The sequence below is a fragment of the Zeugodacus cucurbitae genome, chromosome 5 (assembly GCF_028554725.1).
Source record: "Zeugodacus cucurbitae isolate PBARC_wt_2022May chromosome 5, idZeuCucr1.2, whole genome shotgun sequence".
Taxonomy (NCBI): domain Eukaryota; kingdom Metazoa; phylum Arthropoda; class Insecta; order Diptera; family Tephritidae; genus Zeugodacus; species Zeugodacus cucurbitae.
In genome coordinates, this window is record NC_071670.1 from 59,316,793 (window position 1) to 59,333,739 (window position 16,947).

Here is a 16,947-nt window from a genome sequence, read left to right on the forward strand (position 1 = left end):
CTTTCTTTCTCAATTTTGAAAATGCTTTAACTTAAAATTTTTTCTTTACATCACTAAAACGTAGAGAGCTATGTGATTTTGAATATACATATGAGTATAATAGTAGCGGAAGCATACGAAGAATTTTCCAACTTCCGGTTCGTGTTCGTTTCTACAGAAGGTCAAAAGAGCAACAGCAACTCATTTGTGCTAACAATGCCAATGTGTTACACCAAGTGAAATCTCGAGAGCGTGCTAACTTTCAAGAAATAAAATTATTACAGGGTGTGCAACCTTTTGAGTTAAACTTTTAGAATACAACATTCATCTAGTAGCCGTCTTTATTGCCCTAAGAAAAAATAACATTTCTCGTTTTTCATCACCTTTTTGAGCATCTCAAGATTTCTAACGATGATTTCAACATAATTTTTCCGAGAATTACTTCTATACTCAAATAATCTCCCAAAGGGAAATCCAGTATAGTTAAGCTATGAGATGTAGATGGTCAGCGAATGGCCCCTCTTACGGAAATTGAATTCCAATAGTTTTTTATTGAAAAATTCGATTCCGTGTTTGCCATTTTGGCATAATTTTGTTGAAACAAATCATAAAATAACATTTTCTGATAGAGTTTCTGTCCAGACTACGGCTTCTCTGGTATCGACAGGTTACAATTTTTTTCCTATAGCGGTTCCATCCAAGTAGGCAAAGCCTTAAGTGATTTTTTTCAAGTAAGATGAATTTTTCGTTTGGAAACGACTTAAAATTTGAAGATGTCTACATTTTTCAGACAACTTCAAGATGTTAAAAACCAAAGAGAGGTTATGTCTAGCAATTTTATATATTTTTTAAACCGATTCTTATAAACAACAGTACATTGATTTCAGAACCGTTGCATGTACTATGAATACATGCCATATTCTAGAATATTTTTACTTTGAAAAAGAAGTTCCGGAAGAAAGCGCACTGTACAAGTCATTTCAATTCTCAGTTTTTCTTTAAGTCCTCGCTTTTTCACACCATGATAATTACATTTAAAATTTCGCACTTTTTTCCATCCATCCATTCATTATTCTCTACAGCTTTACTTGATTCTGCCACTTTTTGTCATCACTTTGCTTTTCATGGCCTCATTCCAGCTGGACAATACAATATTCAGGGTTAATGCTGTGGTACAGTTGTCAATTCCCACAGCATTAATTCCATTAACATTAATTGCATTCAATTGACACTGCAAGCAAAATCATTAGCATAAGCTTAACAGCTATACAAACAGACATACAAATAGACAGATGGAGTTTCAACCACTGACGATAATAGTAAGCATGAAGCAACAACAATTCTAACAAATAAATAAAAAATTAGAACTGCACTATGTATGTCAATTGGTTTTTGTGATATGAACTTAGAAGTAAATATATTTACATAAGTACATACATACACCATTACATACCACGAAGCCTATAGATAAGAAGTTATCCATTTTCTTCGACAGCTTTTATAAAGCAGTTCTTTTAATTAGTTAATCAAATTAACATTTACCGTTGTTCAATGCCTGCTGGCGCAAAGCAAATGTTGTTGCCACACTTACCTATTCTGCATTGTTAAGTGCACGCTTAACGCTTTCACAAGCAGCTAGCTGCTTGACACACTTTGATAGCGAGCAACAGCAACTTGATGAATTACATTTGATTGCTGCTATCAGCTGGATTAGTAAATAACTAGAGCGAAAGACCACAATCGCATTGCATTTTTTATGACTTTTCCAATAATATTATTTGGATTGATAAAATATATGAGTCAGGTTCTCGTATATGAAGGTACAATTACCTTATTTGTGATACTTTATTTTTAAGTATCCAGCATTAATATGAAGTATTTATTTATGTAGTCTAGTCTTTTTGAGTCTGATACCATTTTGTACTGAGAAACCTGGCAGTTATAAAAGTGAGTATAGTTGAAAAAACGGTTCTTTTAAATTTTCTTACTACCCAACATAGCTACCAAGAACCCATTACAACGATCTATCTCTAAAATACCGATACCATATTTGTAGTTCAAAAGAAGTCATACATTCTCCTGCGGTCTCAGATCAAAAAAGTCGTGGGATGTCAGATCGAAGCCCTCTTTATATTCACACAGCTACTCTTTTTTGTTCCAGTAAAGCTATAGTGACTATTAATGATGATTAATTCGACTGCCTAACTCTCAAAGCAAATATATGAACTTATTAGTTCTCTTTGGTAAAAAGACCCCAATTTCACTCTCGGGTTTAAAAATAAAATGAATACATTGTGGAGGTTAAGTTTTCCGTTTTTATATACCTCAATAAATTCACTAACATTGAACTTGAAATCATTCATGTCAAAACTAACCTATAGCAATGCGCATTAAGTCTAGTACACGTATACTCCATACAATCCATTTGAGGTTAGGATGACTGAAAATAATAAACAACAAAACATGTAAAACCATAAATTTTATGTCGATTTTTGAAAAACATTAGCTCACTTTGGAGGTCATCTTTTGTTAACTACGCATGCGTAAAAAAATAACTCCCACCAAGCGGAAAGCGGAAATTTTAACAATGCGTAGATAAAAAATTAATTTTTGGAATAATTAATATTCAGTACAACAGTTTGGTACTAAATAATTAATATTCGAATGGTGTAAAGTACATAGCGCTGAAGTAGAGTTACATATAGAGCAGTTAGTACTACGATTCACTTGGTTTTGATAAGATTATTGGAAAATTACATCACCAAAATCTCTGCTACCTACATCAAAAAAAGTTTGAGAGACCGAAACGACGAGCATATTAACATAATGTTTTGTTGAACTCTTGAGAATTTTGATCCGGATTCGGAAGTCATCTGGAGATATTGTGAACTAACTGCAATAAATCATTTAAATAATGTTTTTTCTTATAGCCTTGATCTCGATAGTTTTTTCAGTTTGATCTGGACTAAATGTTTTCTGTTTCCTTATTAATGCTTCCTAAATCTGTTCTATCGACTAACGGAGCGTTCCTAATTGAATCATTGTTTTAAGTACAAAAATCTGTTGGATAATATACATTGCAGGTCTATACGGTTTGGTTTTATTTCGTTGGCATCGATCTCTACTGAGAAAAGGTTATATCAAATGGGACGAAAAGATATTACACCAAGCCTTTTCAATGCAATTTCCGATACATTTCCAAAGTTTTGATTGTTAACAGAGGTTAATGAGTAATTAGTATGAAATAGGTTTTTTATATCTCTGAACCTAACGAAATACTTTTTAATATAAATACTTTTGTAATGATCCCACTAGCACTACAAATATTTCATATTCTCCTAGAAATCAAAGTCAGTAAAATTTTTAATAGTCAAGGCATTCATTAATTTGAAAATTATCATCTTTTCTTTCAGCATTCCACGTCAAAATCAGACAACGCGTAGCATCATGACCTTCTATTGGTGGTCACATTGGTTCTGGATAACAACATTGAGTAGTGAGTAACCACCGAATATATAAAAAAACGTCTTAACTAAAATTGTCTTTCTTTATCCTTACAACATCTCCAGCTATCCTTTTGAGCATTACATTCGTACACACATATCCAAGCCAAGAGATTTCCTTAGAGTACAATCAAAATAGTAAATCCGTGAAAGCGGTGACAAAATTACAACAGACGACGACGAGTTTAGAATGGACCACTACAACACCAGCAACACCATTGGTTGCGCTCAATAAAGACACTAGAGCAGACGCAGTTGTTGAACCAATATTACAAGAAAAACTTAAAGACAAAGCCGGTAGTGCAGATGAAGAGCTGGTCTCTGAAGATCTAGACAAAAAGCAGGTGCAAGCAGCTGATAGCGAATTAGCAGACACTGCTGTGGAGCAAGAGAACATTGTAGAAAATGAAGACAAGCCAACAGCAGAAGAGGGCGAGTATAAAAGATCTGCAGAAAATTATAATAAAACCATAGAAGACACTAAAGCGCTTGCAAATGAAGATAGTGTTGAGGAACCACAAGTCGCCGCGGTGGTGGCTGAGCAGAGATCGGCATCTGTTGAGGAAAGCAGACAGAAATTGAACCACGCTGATGAAGAACTAAGCAACTATACAAACAGCAGTCGGAAACGCGACGAGACGAGGTGGGTATATTAAGTGACAGGCTCTAATAAGATAGAACTCACAATATTTATTCGAATTTTGCAGATTCAACGCAACCTGCGCGAACTGTAACACCGCAGCACATCAGCCCAACAGCACCACAGCGGCCACGCGCACGCTGGAAGCGCCAAAAACCCCGAGCCAACAGCCGGCTAACAACACGTCCGCAACTGCAGCCCACGCGAAATCGCGCATAGACTCGCTGCACTCCGAAACACTGGAGTGGCTGAATGCGATGGCAGTAGCCGCTGCGCTGCCAGTGCCCAAACTGCTCACCAACGCGCCACAAGCGACCGAAATCGATCGCGAAGTGGTCACGGTGCCAACAGAGTCCGCGACGGTGGGCGCGGCAACGACACAGCAACGCATACCCTTCACATTGGAAAATGCCAATAAGGAGGACGAACTGCGACGTGCCGAAAACGAACATCGTTCACGCAAATCGAAAGTGCTCTCAGCCGAGTACAAGCACATCAATCGCTACATCAACTACTCATCGGACAGCAAGAGTCTGCTGACGCGTAGCGCATCCACGACGCCCAACGATTTCGGTGGCATCGAAGAGGGCAACATCTCCTCGGAGGCGCTCTCGATACAGGTGAGCGAGGTGGCTCTCTACTACACTGTCTTCTAACTAACCTCAAATATTTTTTATTTTTTTTTTTAATATTTTGCAGCGCACTTACTTTCTGGATGCCGGTGCCATTTCGGCCATTTGCTTTACCATCTTCGGTGTTTGTTGCACCGTTGGGACCATTGGCATAGTGCTGTATCGGCGTAGATACGTGAATAAGCCGCAGGCGCTGAGCGAGCCCGACTCGAGTGTCTACATCGATGATAGCACGATGCGTGTAAGTGTAAGGAATCGTTTACATAGGCAATGGGCTTTTAATGGCTGCGTTAATAAAGTTAATTTCTTTTGACGATTTACAGGATAACTCCGATGAGATGTACAGCTTGGACAATGACTCCTTTCTCAATTCACTGGAGGCGATGACAATACAAAACTACTGGACGGACACCGTTAAACATACAAAGCTTTAATTTCAAATTTACAATAACAAAAAACACACATACATATGTACCATTTATATGGGCGTGTGTGTATACATATAATATAAATATTAGTGAATTAGTTTAAAAGAATCGCATGCATATTTGAAGAATTATAATTAAATGAAATGAGCGTCTACTAAACTCAAATTAACATAATCATTAAGTTTACACATTTAGCTGTTAATAATTGAGATTGAGATTGGATTTTATATATATACGTAAACATATGTTACTTAATTTCATGTTTTACCGTTGCGCACTGAGTGCGATAGGCAAGCTACGCCTAGCAGTGTGCTGAATTGTTGAACGTGAAGCTATTATTATTTACTAATTAAATTGTTTATTGTTTATAGAGACATTTGTTGAAAAAAAAAAATATTTTTAATTAATTTTATTTTTTGTTTACATTTTTTTATAAATTAAAATAATCTTTATTATAATAAAAATGCTGTTGTAATTTTTAATTACATAATTTAAATTATTTTCTTAATTTTTTATTTATATTTTAAAATAAATAGGCAGAAAATATTTAAAAATAATTTTTATGAAAAAAATATTACAACAATAAATCTAAAAATAAATATTTATTTTATCTATATTTGGAAAAATATTTTAGAAAATAAATTTTTGTAATTTTTTTTCTAAAAAACATAATTTTTGTAATTCTTTTTCCAAAAAATTAATTTTATTTATTTTTTTTTTTTTGGTAGAATTTAGTTTTTCAAGTTGATAAAAACCATTTTTTTGATATTTTTGTAATTTTTCTTTTTCAAAAATTAATATATGGAATTTTGATTTTTAAACTTTTTAAAATAAAAAAACTATTAAAATTTTTTTATTTAAAAAATTAATTTTTGTATTTTTTTTTCAAAATTTAATTTAATTTTTTTTAATTCAAAATTTTTTTTTTATTTAGAATTTAGTTTTTCAAGTTGATAAATATCATTTTTTTGATATTTTTGTTTTTCAAAAACTAATTTTAATAGTTTTAAATAGAGAGAATTTTGAATTTTTAAACTTTTTAAAATAAATAAAATTTTTGGTAAATTATTAAACTTTTAAAATTTTTTGTTAAAATATAGCATTTTTACCATCGAATATTACTAATACGAAATTTTCAAAATTACTGTTTTTACAACTTGTTAACGGCAGTTTTATCAGTTAATGCAACCACTGCTTTCATTTCAGTTACTTTTTCATTATTTTATGTGTCTTTCTCTTGAAAGACTTATTCTTATTTTCAAATAATTTAATATTTTTTTATTATTGTTTTATTTTTTTTGTTTTTATTTTTTATTATTTTTTTTTATTATTTTTTTTTTTTGCTTTTATTTTTAATATTTTAGTTGTAATATGTCCGTTCCTTATTATCATAGGCTACATAAAAGTACATTAAGATACCGTTCGTTAATTCATCATCAGAATCATTCCTTCCAAATTAAAACATAAAATAATAATAAAAAATATATATGAAAAAAAAAAACAACAGCAAACATAAATTTAAGTATTGTTAACATTTTAAGTATATAACAGCATTGATTTAAGCAAACATCTAGGCTAATGAGACAAGCACTTAACTATTAATACAAACAAATTTAAATAATATATATATATGGATTTCTTTAACAAATAAATACTATCGAAATACAATTTATGCTTGGAATTTATTTTTTTGCGAAGAAAAAAGTTAATTAATTATAATTAAAAGCTTTAAAGAAGAAAGGATTAATATTTCACTTATAATTTAAATGCTATAAAAATAATTTCCTCATTATAAGAGAGGAAATATTTAGAAAAACATGTACTTAGCTTAGAAGAAAATGGTGAGAGTATCGAAGAATTTTCGAAAAACCTTTGAAATATATATTTTGTGTTGTTTTAGATTACTCTACTGCTTAGACTTCTTTTTAACCCTTTATAGCATCATGTGACAGATATGTTACAAACCCTTTTAGAGGGCACAAAACATAGGAAAATTAATTTTTCTCTTTTAAGTATGATATACCAGCACTGTCACACTCCGTATTTTTCAATTTTAAAATTCTCTGGTTTTTTATGTATTGGCATCATTTATAAAACGGTACTTTCTTTTTCGCTATGGTAAAGTTAGTGAATGCACGTGCTTGCAATTACCGAAAAGATAAAAATAAGAAAATATTCAGTGTTTTAATAAAATATTTAGTGGAAAAGTTCAGGTACGTTCACTATTATGTTTAATTTCTATAAGATAATTCGAAAAATGTTCACTAATACAATATATAGTGAAGTTTAGGTTTGTACCATTTCTGTAACATTGAGTAATAAGGTAATAAGCAAGCGATGGCACGTTCGTCTATTTTATCACTTTTTAGACCTTGCAGTGTCTAATGCTTGGCTCTTATACAAAAGAGCTCATAAAGAAAAAAAATTAGAGGGCAGTCAGTTGTCATCTGCTGATTTTCGTTTAGAAGTTGCCACGGTGTTGTGCAAATTGGGTACAAAGTCCCCTATGAAACGAAATTCAATTCCTCTTCGTTTCAAGATACAATCTAAAAAGCATAAGGGCCCAGCCCAATATGTTCCAACTATGGCAGTTTGGCAAGATCAAGTTGGACACTGGCCGGTATGGGCAGAAAAACGAATTCGTTGCAAGCATCCAGGATGTGTTGGAGTATCACAAACGGTATGTGAAAAATGTGTTGTGACTTTATGCTACAACAAGCAAAACAACTGCTTCAAAGAATTTCACACTTCTTAAAAACATGTAAATATTCACAAAATACAAATATTATTATTGAGCTTAGAGACGTTGTTACATAACGTGACATATCTGTCACATACCCTTTTTTGTTGTTTTTCACCCAAAAAAAAAAAAAATTGTTTAAACTATAAAACACGTATTTCATTTCTATCCGAAATCTATTAGAAACGATACAGTTTTTCCGTTTTTACTTAGTTGAGTTATAAAGGGTTAACCATAAACAATACGATGACCTGGTTCAGCCTAAAAGTATGCTATATATTTAATACAATTTCATTAGAATGCATAAAAGAAAAATTTTTCTGCACGATCTTTTCTGCCGAATTTTTTATTGCGCGTCATTTGCTTAATGCGATTTGCATATTAGTTCTTGTTTACCTCTCATTATGTTCGGTTCATAAGCAAGTTTTTGTTTTTGTTGCAAGTGTGAAAGAAATTTTTATTGTGGCAGTGTAATATAAAATGTGAGTGATTACAAGTGTATATTAAAAAAAAAAGTGAAATAAATTAGTGAAATTAATATAATAATAATATTTGTGTATATTTAAATGAAATTGTGTCTTAAGTGAAGTGAAGGTAAGAAGCTAAGACAATTATTTGGAGTACTTTGTAATTAAATAAAATTATATATATTATTAAGTATGTATATTTGATATAGTGTCTTATATTTTAAAATTGTTATTTCTAATTTATTTGCGAATATTGAATTTCTACAAAATTCTATAGACACAGTGGCATTTAGTCAATATATTAACAAAAAATATCAACAATGAGCTGTTCCAATGGGCAACTCAGTTAAATATTTGATGGAACTTGTAAGATTTTGTGGTTGTAGTGAAGATGACAAATTGCTTCTGTTACGTCCTTCTACTTATTACTAATATGACACAATTATCCGATCGATTTTTTATATATGTTTAAGTATAAAATAATGTTGTAAGACTTGATTTATTTGACCAGTATCGAGTATTAGTCTAGATCCTTACCAGAATAGCTGGCAATGTTACTAGATAATTGTTTGAAAATTTCTCTTTACCTCTTAATTTTTTATATTTTTCCTCAGATCTGATTAATTGTCTACATATACCAAGTATATCACATATATGATACTTGGAACAATTTAGGTGTATCCGTTCAAATTTAAAACGTAATTTTCTGTTGATAAACCGGAACCAACTCTTTCATTCGCCACAGATTGTTTATTAGTTTTAGCCAATTTTTTCAATTTTCCAGTTTCTCTTCGCTTATGATCAGTAACAGAATCATTCTATGAGAAGTTATAACAAGGTGCAGTTCTACCAACGAGCTTAAGAGGTTATACCAGTGTGTCATTTTCAAAAAATCGATTTTTTTTATTTTTTGCTTATTCGATAGTTAATACTTTCAAAAATATCCTGTGATAGCGTTAAGGTCGTATCGTGAACCGTTTATGAATGGCTGCGTTCTAAAGAGCGATCGCTCGCAGGCATAAGCCACCATAATCGAAACTTTAAACGAGTTTCTCAAAATTTGCTGACATCATAACTCAACGAGAAATTGATCGATCGACTTCAAGTTGAAACTATTAATGAATATATTTACTACACAGTGACCACTCTTTTTGATTTGTTGAAAAAATTCAATTTGGTATTAAAAAATCAACCGCTTTTCATCTAAAAAAACGATTTTTTTTTATAGCTACGCCATTTTGTTAATTTTTGATATTTAAAAAAATCTTAGGTCATTATATAGGAAATATCTTCAATTTTAATACTCTTTTTGAGTATTTTTTTTTTAGTTTCACTCATCATCTAGTTCTACTCATTTGGCTGTAATCATGTCAGCAGTTGGAGAACTTTTTTTTGGCACCTCCCAAGACAGCACATAACTCCGTTATTTTTCAATATTTTTGGAAAAAAAATCTTAAAATATAGCTGGAAATATTCCTTATTATATCCAAAAAAAACTTCGAAACATTCGATCAAGTACTTTCTTTAAAAAAACACGAAAATTGCCGAATTTTTCATGGGTTACACTGGTATAGCTCCTTAAAGTTGCCTGGAATTTCTGATCACTCTCCAAAATAATATTATTCTCACTCAGAGCCGCTATCCACCCCCCGATGGGTAGTCGCCTTTGATGGTTATCTCGTAAACGAGGTCATAGTCCTTTATGAGGCTATGTGTTTTAACGGGACGGAGGCGGTTGCGACATTAACCCGCCAGCCCTTTCTGATGTGTGTCACCACATCATACTCAGGTGACAGAATGCCGCACCCACCAGCCCAGGATTCTGCCAATTCAAACTAGGTGTTCCTACTCGTTGCCCGAATTCGGGCCTAAGTTCGTCAATCAAGGGGGGTTGGTAAGGTCGTGAAGGCCGCAGGTCATTTGGCGTTAATCAGGATGCGCCACTCGGAGGCGACCTGCACTACACTTGCAGCCATATTTAGCTGGCTTTGTGCTCTGATAGAAGAGATAGGAGTACTGCTTGAGATGTTTTTGAGATAAACGTAACTGGTTTGTGATACTGCACTATTCAGTAGCTCTATAATTCAATATGGATGGTACCCTTCTAGACAGTATTGCCTATAGTATTGTTCCATTCTTTTTCCTATATCAAAAGATCCCCAATGTGTATTGTCTGCCGTATGGGGTCTTATTTTGATTAGCTTTTCGGTTCGGGGTTTTATTGGCTTACCCTCCAAGTCGCTATATTATAGGTGTCTTTATGCGAATATTAAAAGAGAAAATATTAAATTTCTCCAAAAATTATTTATTAATCAAGTACATATTCATACATAAATTTTAGCATTGTTCGACACTACATATGTACAGTTATATCAAGATGCGATTTTTTTGTATAAGTGGTACAATTATGTTATACCACAATTACTTCCCTGTACGATTTATTTGTTGATTTTTTTGCTGAAATATTTTTAAACTATGTCATTCAAACTTCCTTCCGTTTCATTACTCTGCTGTGATATTTGCGAATTGGGGCTTTCAAGTGATACTTTACTCTTACGCTTGCGCATCGACTCTATGGACTGAGAACGTTTCTTCAGCGACAATTCAACTTCGTTCACTTGGCGACAGTTCTCGACAAAAGCTATCAAAGGTGGACTATTCAAGCAGGCCGCCACGGCCAAGGCCTCATCGAGCATCTCTTTCGCACGTTCGACTTTATGGAGCACCGCGTGAGATTTACAAATCAGTAAGGTACTTAAGAAGCGCCAGATATTGCTATTGCAGTTTTTGGTTTCTGAAAATGTAAACATGTAAAACAGAAGAATGTTCTATTGTGATAATGTGATATAAAGTGGCTTTATAAGTAAGACATACCTTCAACGGCTTTACGTGCCACCGAGCAACACTCGTCGAATCGACTCTGTCCCAAATGACTTCGTGCGATTTCGTGCAGCAGATAACATTTCTCAATCGAGTATTTCGCGAAATGTATGCGCTTCTCTAAACGTGCCAAATATTTTCTGGATGATGGAAGAAAATAATTAGTCGGGTACTACAAGTGCGTATTTCACGTATGAAATTATTCACTTGAAATCCCAAAGTCCCCAAGTGATATTTGTAGATTTGTAAAAAATTTCTCAAACTCACTTATAAGCAATCATTGTATAATCTGTGGCATCGGGTTCCTGATACGTCGACTTATCGCCGAATACAAATGTTACAGAGCGGTCTTTATTCTTGTCGGTCGGTAAACGAAGTAATTGCATTAAAGTTGAACTCTTCTTGGTCTCATTTGTTGTACTGCCATCATTTGGTTTAGTATAGCGGTCGGTGTAGGCCAACGCTAATGTATTGTAAACTTCGTTGAGAAACTCAAATTTCCAGGGCATCACACGATGGGTCTTCAACACAACATAGTCGCCCATAACTTCCTCGACGTATTTACTAAGTTTCTGTGAAATTGTAAAGAAGAAGAGCGATAAATGAAAGTGAAGAAGGAAGTTGAAGTTACTTATATTCTCATACTCACATCAATTTTACCCAAGGCCCGCAGTTGACGTATCGTCCGTAAGATCGTTAGCATATTACGTCGCGTTTGGTACTGTATATGATTCAGGTGAGCCTGACGATGCTTCTCCCATACCGCCTTATCCGGACACTTACGCATTTGTTCATTATAAAGTGGACTGCGCGCTTGTAACATTTTCTAGAAACAAAGAGTGAGAATGATACTCGTAATTAATAATTGAAAAGAAAAAAGTAATGAGATGAGTGCCATGGAAAAGTCTTGGCTCCAAAAATAAGTTTCGTAGAACTCATAATTTTCCTACCAAGAACTTCTTCAACACATCATATTTGGTGTGTGTCAGATGGCGTAGAAAGGGCGTGGAAATTTTGCATTGCGGTAATAATAAGTTTCCGTTATCACGTAGATCCTTCAAAAACAGCACATCGATCCAGCTTTTGTTGTAATATATTTGATTGAAGACCTTGAAAGCGCGTTCACGTCTGGCGATCTCGCGTGGTGACAACAGCACCTCCTAGAATATTTTAAACATTTGTATAAGCCTTACGGTTTTACTTAAACCTGTTTGCGTTCATACCTCCTTCTCGAGTATGCTGAGCACATCGCATTTACCCTGTTCGCGCAATATTTTCCACAACGGACGCGGATCAACGTATTTCTCACGCTCCAATTGCTCCAAAACTTTGGAGAAAATCTTCTCATTCCTTAATATGAAGGGACCTAGAGTTTCACCAATGGAGTCTTTGAAATTTTCATCGACCACAATTAAACGATTCTCAAATGCTGACACTTTCTTGCCATAGAACTTGTGCGTATTGTCGTGTAGCTCTACTTTGCAGTTCTCGAATTGATTCAGCTCATACAAGGCATCGCAGATCTCCAGATTGATCGGTGCATTATTCGGCTCAATGGCTGTTTAGGAAATCAAAGAGTAAGTTTTTTTTATTTCTTGTTGAGTACATGAAGCTTTGAAGTACCTCCGGCTGCTAGTCCATCCTCCAGCGCACCCTGCGTCTGCGCAATGTTGCGCTTGCACTGACTGCGAAAGTAAAGCGCACGTGAGTCATCATTCTTCAGCTCCAGCGATTTGTCATAGTATTTCGCCGCAATGTCCAATTGCTGCTTGTGTGTGTAGAAGAGACCCCAATCGCGATAGATCAGCTGCACGTGCTCATCGCTCCAGGCGATCTTCTCCCATGGCAGTACAGCTACTTCTTGCATTTGTCTGGTTCTATTAGTATGTATTAGTACAAATTGTTCCTGTTGGTTGAAGTGGTGGATTTCAAAGTATTCAATTTGCAGAATTGGCCAGTTTCTTTCTCTGTAAATTTTATTTGAATTTTAATTGCAATAAATGTTAGAAATATGATTTTTTTGCTGTCGGTTGATTGTAATTTTTATTCCGGAGATTTTTGCCTATATATTTTGTTGGGAACAATTGTATTTGATTGATTGAGAGCAAGATTTACAATAAAAAAATTTAAATGTAGTTTTCATTGTAATGTGCCATGAGTATGCCTTTAATACAGGGCTCAAGAATTCTTGTGAAATTTTGAAAACAACGGGTTATAAATTTTGAAAAATTTCAAAATACCGTTTTGGGTAAAAAGTTCAATTGTTGATTTCAACACCCACAACTATAGGTCCCAGTGTATCTTTAGCTCAGGTGTACCAAACCCGTTTTTGCACAACGTTTTACTAGCTCTTGAGATGTCAAGATGTCATCAATAAAAACAAAGTTGGACAGAATCAGTTTGATGAAATGTTAGAGTATTATTTCTAAGAAAGTCTCTTAAAGAGACGTCAGCTTCCACACGTTTAAGCTGATACCAGCCATAGCAAAATATTTTGTGCGCCATCTAGCGATGTTCGAGTTCTTAACAAGACGCTCCGAGTTACAATTTAATAGGTCACGAAAGTTAAGTGCATTCTATCCAAGGGTCTCGGTATCTTATATATGATATCTTGAAGTATTTATTCGACTATATAATTTCCAGAAATAAAACAAAAATTTATAGGAAACAACATAAAGATGTCAAAGCTTTCGGCCGACTCTTTACGACCATTAGCTATTTATATATATAAACATATATATTATTATAAAATACATTATATGGAAATAATTTTGTTTACACACAAACTCAACAAAACTAATATTCAAATTCAAAATCTTCATCCTCATCTGCGTCCTTCTTATCGTCCAGAATCATGTTTCCCGAACCACTGGACATTTGCGACAAATGACTGCTGACCACCGATGAACGACTCTTACGTCTGCGCACCGAGTCGACGGATTGCGCACGCTTCTTCAGCGATATTTCCGTTTCGACTGATACACTACACACATCTATGAAATGTAAGAGTTCTTCGCTCTTTAGCAAGGTAGCGCATTCGTAAGCCTCGTTCAGTGCATCTCTGCCACGTTCGACTTTATGCAAGACCGCATGAGATTTGCAAATGAGCAGCACACTCAAAAAGCGCCACAAGTAACTGTTGCAATTCTTCGTTTCTACATAAAGGTCATAAAGTTAGAGCTTCCAAGATTTAGTTACAGCTAATATGAAACACAAACCCTCAATGGCCTTCCGCGCCACAGAGCAACACTCTTCAAAGCGACTCTGCGACAGATGGCTGTCTGCGATTTGGTAGAGCAAATAGCACTTCTCAATCGAGTACTTGGCGAAATGCATGCGCTTCTCCAAACGTGTCAAATACTTTCTGCAAATATTTTGAGAAATTATTTTACGAAATTTTCTCCTTTGTGCTACACTCACTTGTAGGCCAGCAGTGGATAATCGATGGCGTCCGGCTCCTGATATGTGGACTTGTCGCCGAACACGAATTTCATACTGCGATCCCTATTTTTATCGATCGGTATTTTCAAGAGTCGTATGAGACGATTCTGTGCATCATAATGAATATTCATGTCCGGTGGTGCGGTGTAAATATCGGCGTATGCCAATGCCAAGGTATTATATACTTCGTTGATGAATTCAAACTTCCATGGCATTACGCGGTGCGTCTTCAAGACCACGTAATCGCCCATTACTTCCTCGACGTATTTGCTGAGTTGCTGCACATTTGTTTGGAAAAATAAAATTTGATAAGAAAGTCATTAGATCTGATCCTATAAGATATATAACGTTTCAAACTACATAAGTATATATATTGGCGCTAGCTTGGTGTTCCATCCCGGGGAAATAATTCCGAGGTTAGCTTTATTCTACAGCTTCAACACCACAAGACTTTTCTTGGTGCCGAAACCCAAATATTTTGGGTCTCGACCGATTTCATAACTGTTTACTTACTTTAATTTTGCCCGCAGCGCGTAATTGCCGTATAGTACGTAAGATCGTTAGCATATTACGACGCGTTTGGTATTGTATATGATTCAAATGTTTCTGACGATGAGCTTCCCAAATCTTTCTATTGGGGCACTTACGCACCTGCTCAGTATAGACCGGACTACGTGCTTGTAACATTTTCTGGAAGACCGAAGAGGATTAGAATTAGCAATCAATATTTATATAACCTAAAAATATAAGATTTTCTTTACCAAGAACTTCTTAACCACTTCATATTTGGTATTCACGAGATTACGCAAAAATGGCGTCGACACTTTGTTCTGTGGCAATAGCAGATTGGGATTTTCACGCAGACTCTTCAAAAATAATACATCAATCCAACTTTTGTTGTAATATATTTGATTGAAGACCCTAAAAGCGCGTTCCCTTCTGGCGACCTCACGTGGCGACAACAGCACTTCCTATAAACAAGTTTTTTCGGTTCATGGTTATTATTTTGAGGCTATCAATTACTGACCGCTTTTTCGAGTATGCTGAGCACATCGCATTTTTCCTGCTCGATTAGTACTTTCCATAGTGGACGTGGATCCACGAACTTCTCACGCTCCAAAAATGCCAAAACATCAGCGAAAATCTTTTCATTCTTTAGTATGAAGGGGCTTAGGGTATCGCCGACTGTATCGTTGAAGTTTTCGTCGACCTTTAGGTGAAGATATATGGATAGATAGGTATATATGGACACTTTGTATGTGAGGTCTTATCCAACTTACAACAATGAGCTTATTTATAAACCTCGAAGCCTTTCTGCCGATATATTTTCGTGAATTATTATGAAGTTCTAATTTGCAATTTTCAAACTGATTCAACTCGTGCAGCGCTTCACATATTTCTTGATTGATAACGGCATTTTGAGGTTCAATCTCTGAAAGAAGAAAATTGTAGATTGGTAATTCCAATGCATAAAAGCTTTAGTTAGATTAGGTGGTAAAATAGTGGTTAAAGAGATCTATAACTCAAGGCTTTGTAAGAGTAAAAGAAATAGGAAGCTCGAGAAAAAAGTTTTGAGGATCACTCTCTGCCTTACAATAAATATGGTTTGGACTTTGGATTTATTAGACAAATATTGTCTTTTCCATGATTGTTATGACTCCCCATAACTTACTCACCCAACGCCGCCAAAGCGTCCCCCAAAGCGCCCTCTGTTTGTGCAATGTCTCGCTTACAAAGACTGCGATAAAGCAGTGCCCGAGCATCGTCAGCCTTCAATGCCAATGATTTATCATAATAATTCGCCGCAATATCCAATTGTTGCTTGTGCGTGTTGAATACACCCCAATCGAGATAGATTTTCTGCACGCGTTCATCGCTCCAGTCGATCTTCTCCCATGGCAGTACCGCTACTTCTATCATCTTGGTGAATTGAATTGGATAAAGTTGCTACAAATTCACGTTAGGACTAGTCAAAAACTCCAATGGCACTCGATATTTATTCCAAAAAATCGTAAGTTAAACGTTCGAATTAAATCGTCCAAAATTTTGATTGAATGCCAGAGGCTAATTGCATATGAAAAATTATATAAAAATCTTTTATATTTCTTTTTTTTCTTTTTCTCTTCGAGAGCGAATATATTTTTCTATGTCAATTATTGTGCATACTTGATTTTATCAGTATCAAAAATATGTTTGATTTTTTTTACTTTTTTGAAACGGTTCATTCCAAACATTTA

The 16,947-nt window shown here is 34.6% G+C and overlaps 3 protein-coding genes across 10 annotated transcripts in view; 1 reads left to right on the top strand and 2 right to left on the bottom strand.

The window, feature by feature from the left end:
* LOC105209954 (uncharacterized) overlaps positions 1 to 5,678 on the top strand; it is a 55,198-nt gene extending 49,520 nt beyond the window's left edge. For 5 of the 8 annotated variants that reach the window (XM_054230794.1, XM_011180641.3, XM_011180640.3 and 2 more), the window contains exons 4-8: positions 3,393 to 3,475; positions 3,549 to 4,125; positions 4,190 to 4,742; positions 4,822 to 4,995; positions 5,054 to 5,678. In XM_054230794.1, coding sequence (XP_054086769.1) covers positions 3,427 to 3,475; positions 3,549 to 4,125; positions 4,190 to 4,742; positions 4,822 to 4,995; positions 5,054 to 5,188 — 1,488 coding nt within the window. In that variant the 5' untranslated portion in view covers positions 3,393 to 3,426 and the 3' untranslated portion in view covers positions 5,189 to 5,678. Of the gene's footprint in view, positions 1 to 3,310; positions 3,330 to 3,392; positions 3,476 to 3,548; positions 4,126 to 4,189; positions 4,743 to 4,821; positions 5,002 to 5,053 lie in introns of those variants that run through there. The other 3 variants (XM_054230795.1, XM_054230796.1, XM_054230797.1) reach the window with 3 other exon arrangements.
* A 4,995-nt stretch (positions 5,679 to 10,673) lies between these two features.
* On the bottom strand, positions 10,674 to 13,391 carry LOC105209955 (uncharacterized). Its single transcript, XM_011180646.3, has 7 exons — positions 12,893 to 13,391; positions 12,493 to 12,827; positions 12,220 to 12,429; positions 11,919 to 12,095; positions 11,537 to 11,841; positions 11,264 to 11,409; positions 10,674 to 11,183 (listed from the first exon to the last, which is right to left on the bottom strand). The coding sequence occupies exons 1-7, from the start codon at positions 13,134 to 13,136 to the stop codon at positions 10,858 to 10,860; spliced, it is 1,743 nt and encodes a 580-aa protein (XP_011178948.1). The 5' UTR covers positions 13,137 to 13,391; the 3' UTR covers positions 10,674 to 10,857.
* A 610-nt stretch (positions 13,392 to 14,001) lies between these two features.
* On the bottom strand, positions 14,002 to 16,843 carry LOC105209956 (uncharacterized). Its single transcript, XM_011180647.3, has 8 exons — positions 16,387 to 16,843; positions 15,991 to 16,142; positions 15,738 to 15,920; positions 15,472 to 15,681; positions 15,224 to 15,400; positions 14,690 to 14,988; positions 14,488 to 14,633; positions 14,002 to 14,424 (listed from the first exon to the last, which is right to left on the bottom strand). Exons 1-8 carry the CDS (start codon positions 16,628 to 16,630, stop codon positions 14,066 to 14,068), a joined length of 1,770 nt encoding a protein of 589 aa, XP_011178949.2. The 5' UTR covers positions 16,631 to 16,843; the 3' UTR covers positions 14,002 to 14,065.
* Between the last annotated feature and the right edge of the window lie 104 nt (positions 16,844 to 16,947).

What these genes read in the sequence shown, in the direction of transcription:
- LOC105209956 (XM_011180647.3), bottom strand. Translation starts at nt 16,630, where the DNA reads ATGATAGAAGTAGCGGTACTGCCATGGGAGAAGATCGACTGGAGCGAT. An exon ending in TATCCACTGCTGGCCTACAA is followed by an intron (nt 14,634 to 14,689) that starts GTGAGTGTAGCA and finishes AAATATTTGCAG; the next exon opens with AAAGTATTTGACACGTTTGG. An exon ending in GGCGCGGAAGGCCATTGAGG is followed by an intron (nt 14,425 to 14,487) that starts GTTTGTGTTTCA and finishes ACCTTTATGTAG; the next exon opens with AAACGAAGAATTGCAACAGT.
- LOC105209955 (XM_011180646.3), bottom strand. Translation starts at nt 13,136, where the DNA reads ATGCAAGAAGTAGCTGTACTGCCATGGGAGAAGATCGCCTGGAGCGAT. An exon ending in ATGTGTTGAAGAAGTTCTTG is followed by an intron (nt 12,096 to 12,219) that starts GTAGGAAAATTA and finishes CTTTGTTTCTAG; the next exon opens with AAAATGTTACAAGCGCGCAG. An exon ending in GGCACGTAAAGCCGTTGAAG is followed by an intron (nt 11,184 to 11,263) that starts GTATGTCTTACT and finishes TTACATTTTCAG; the next exon opens with AAACCAAAAACTGCAATAGC.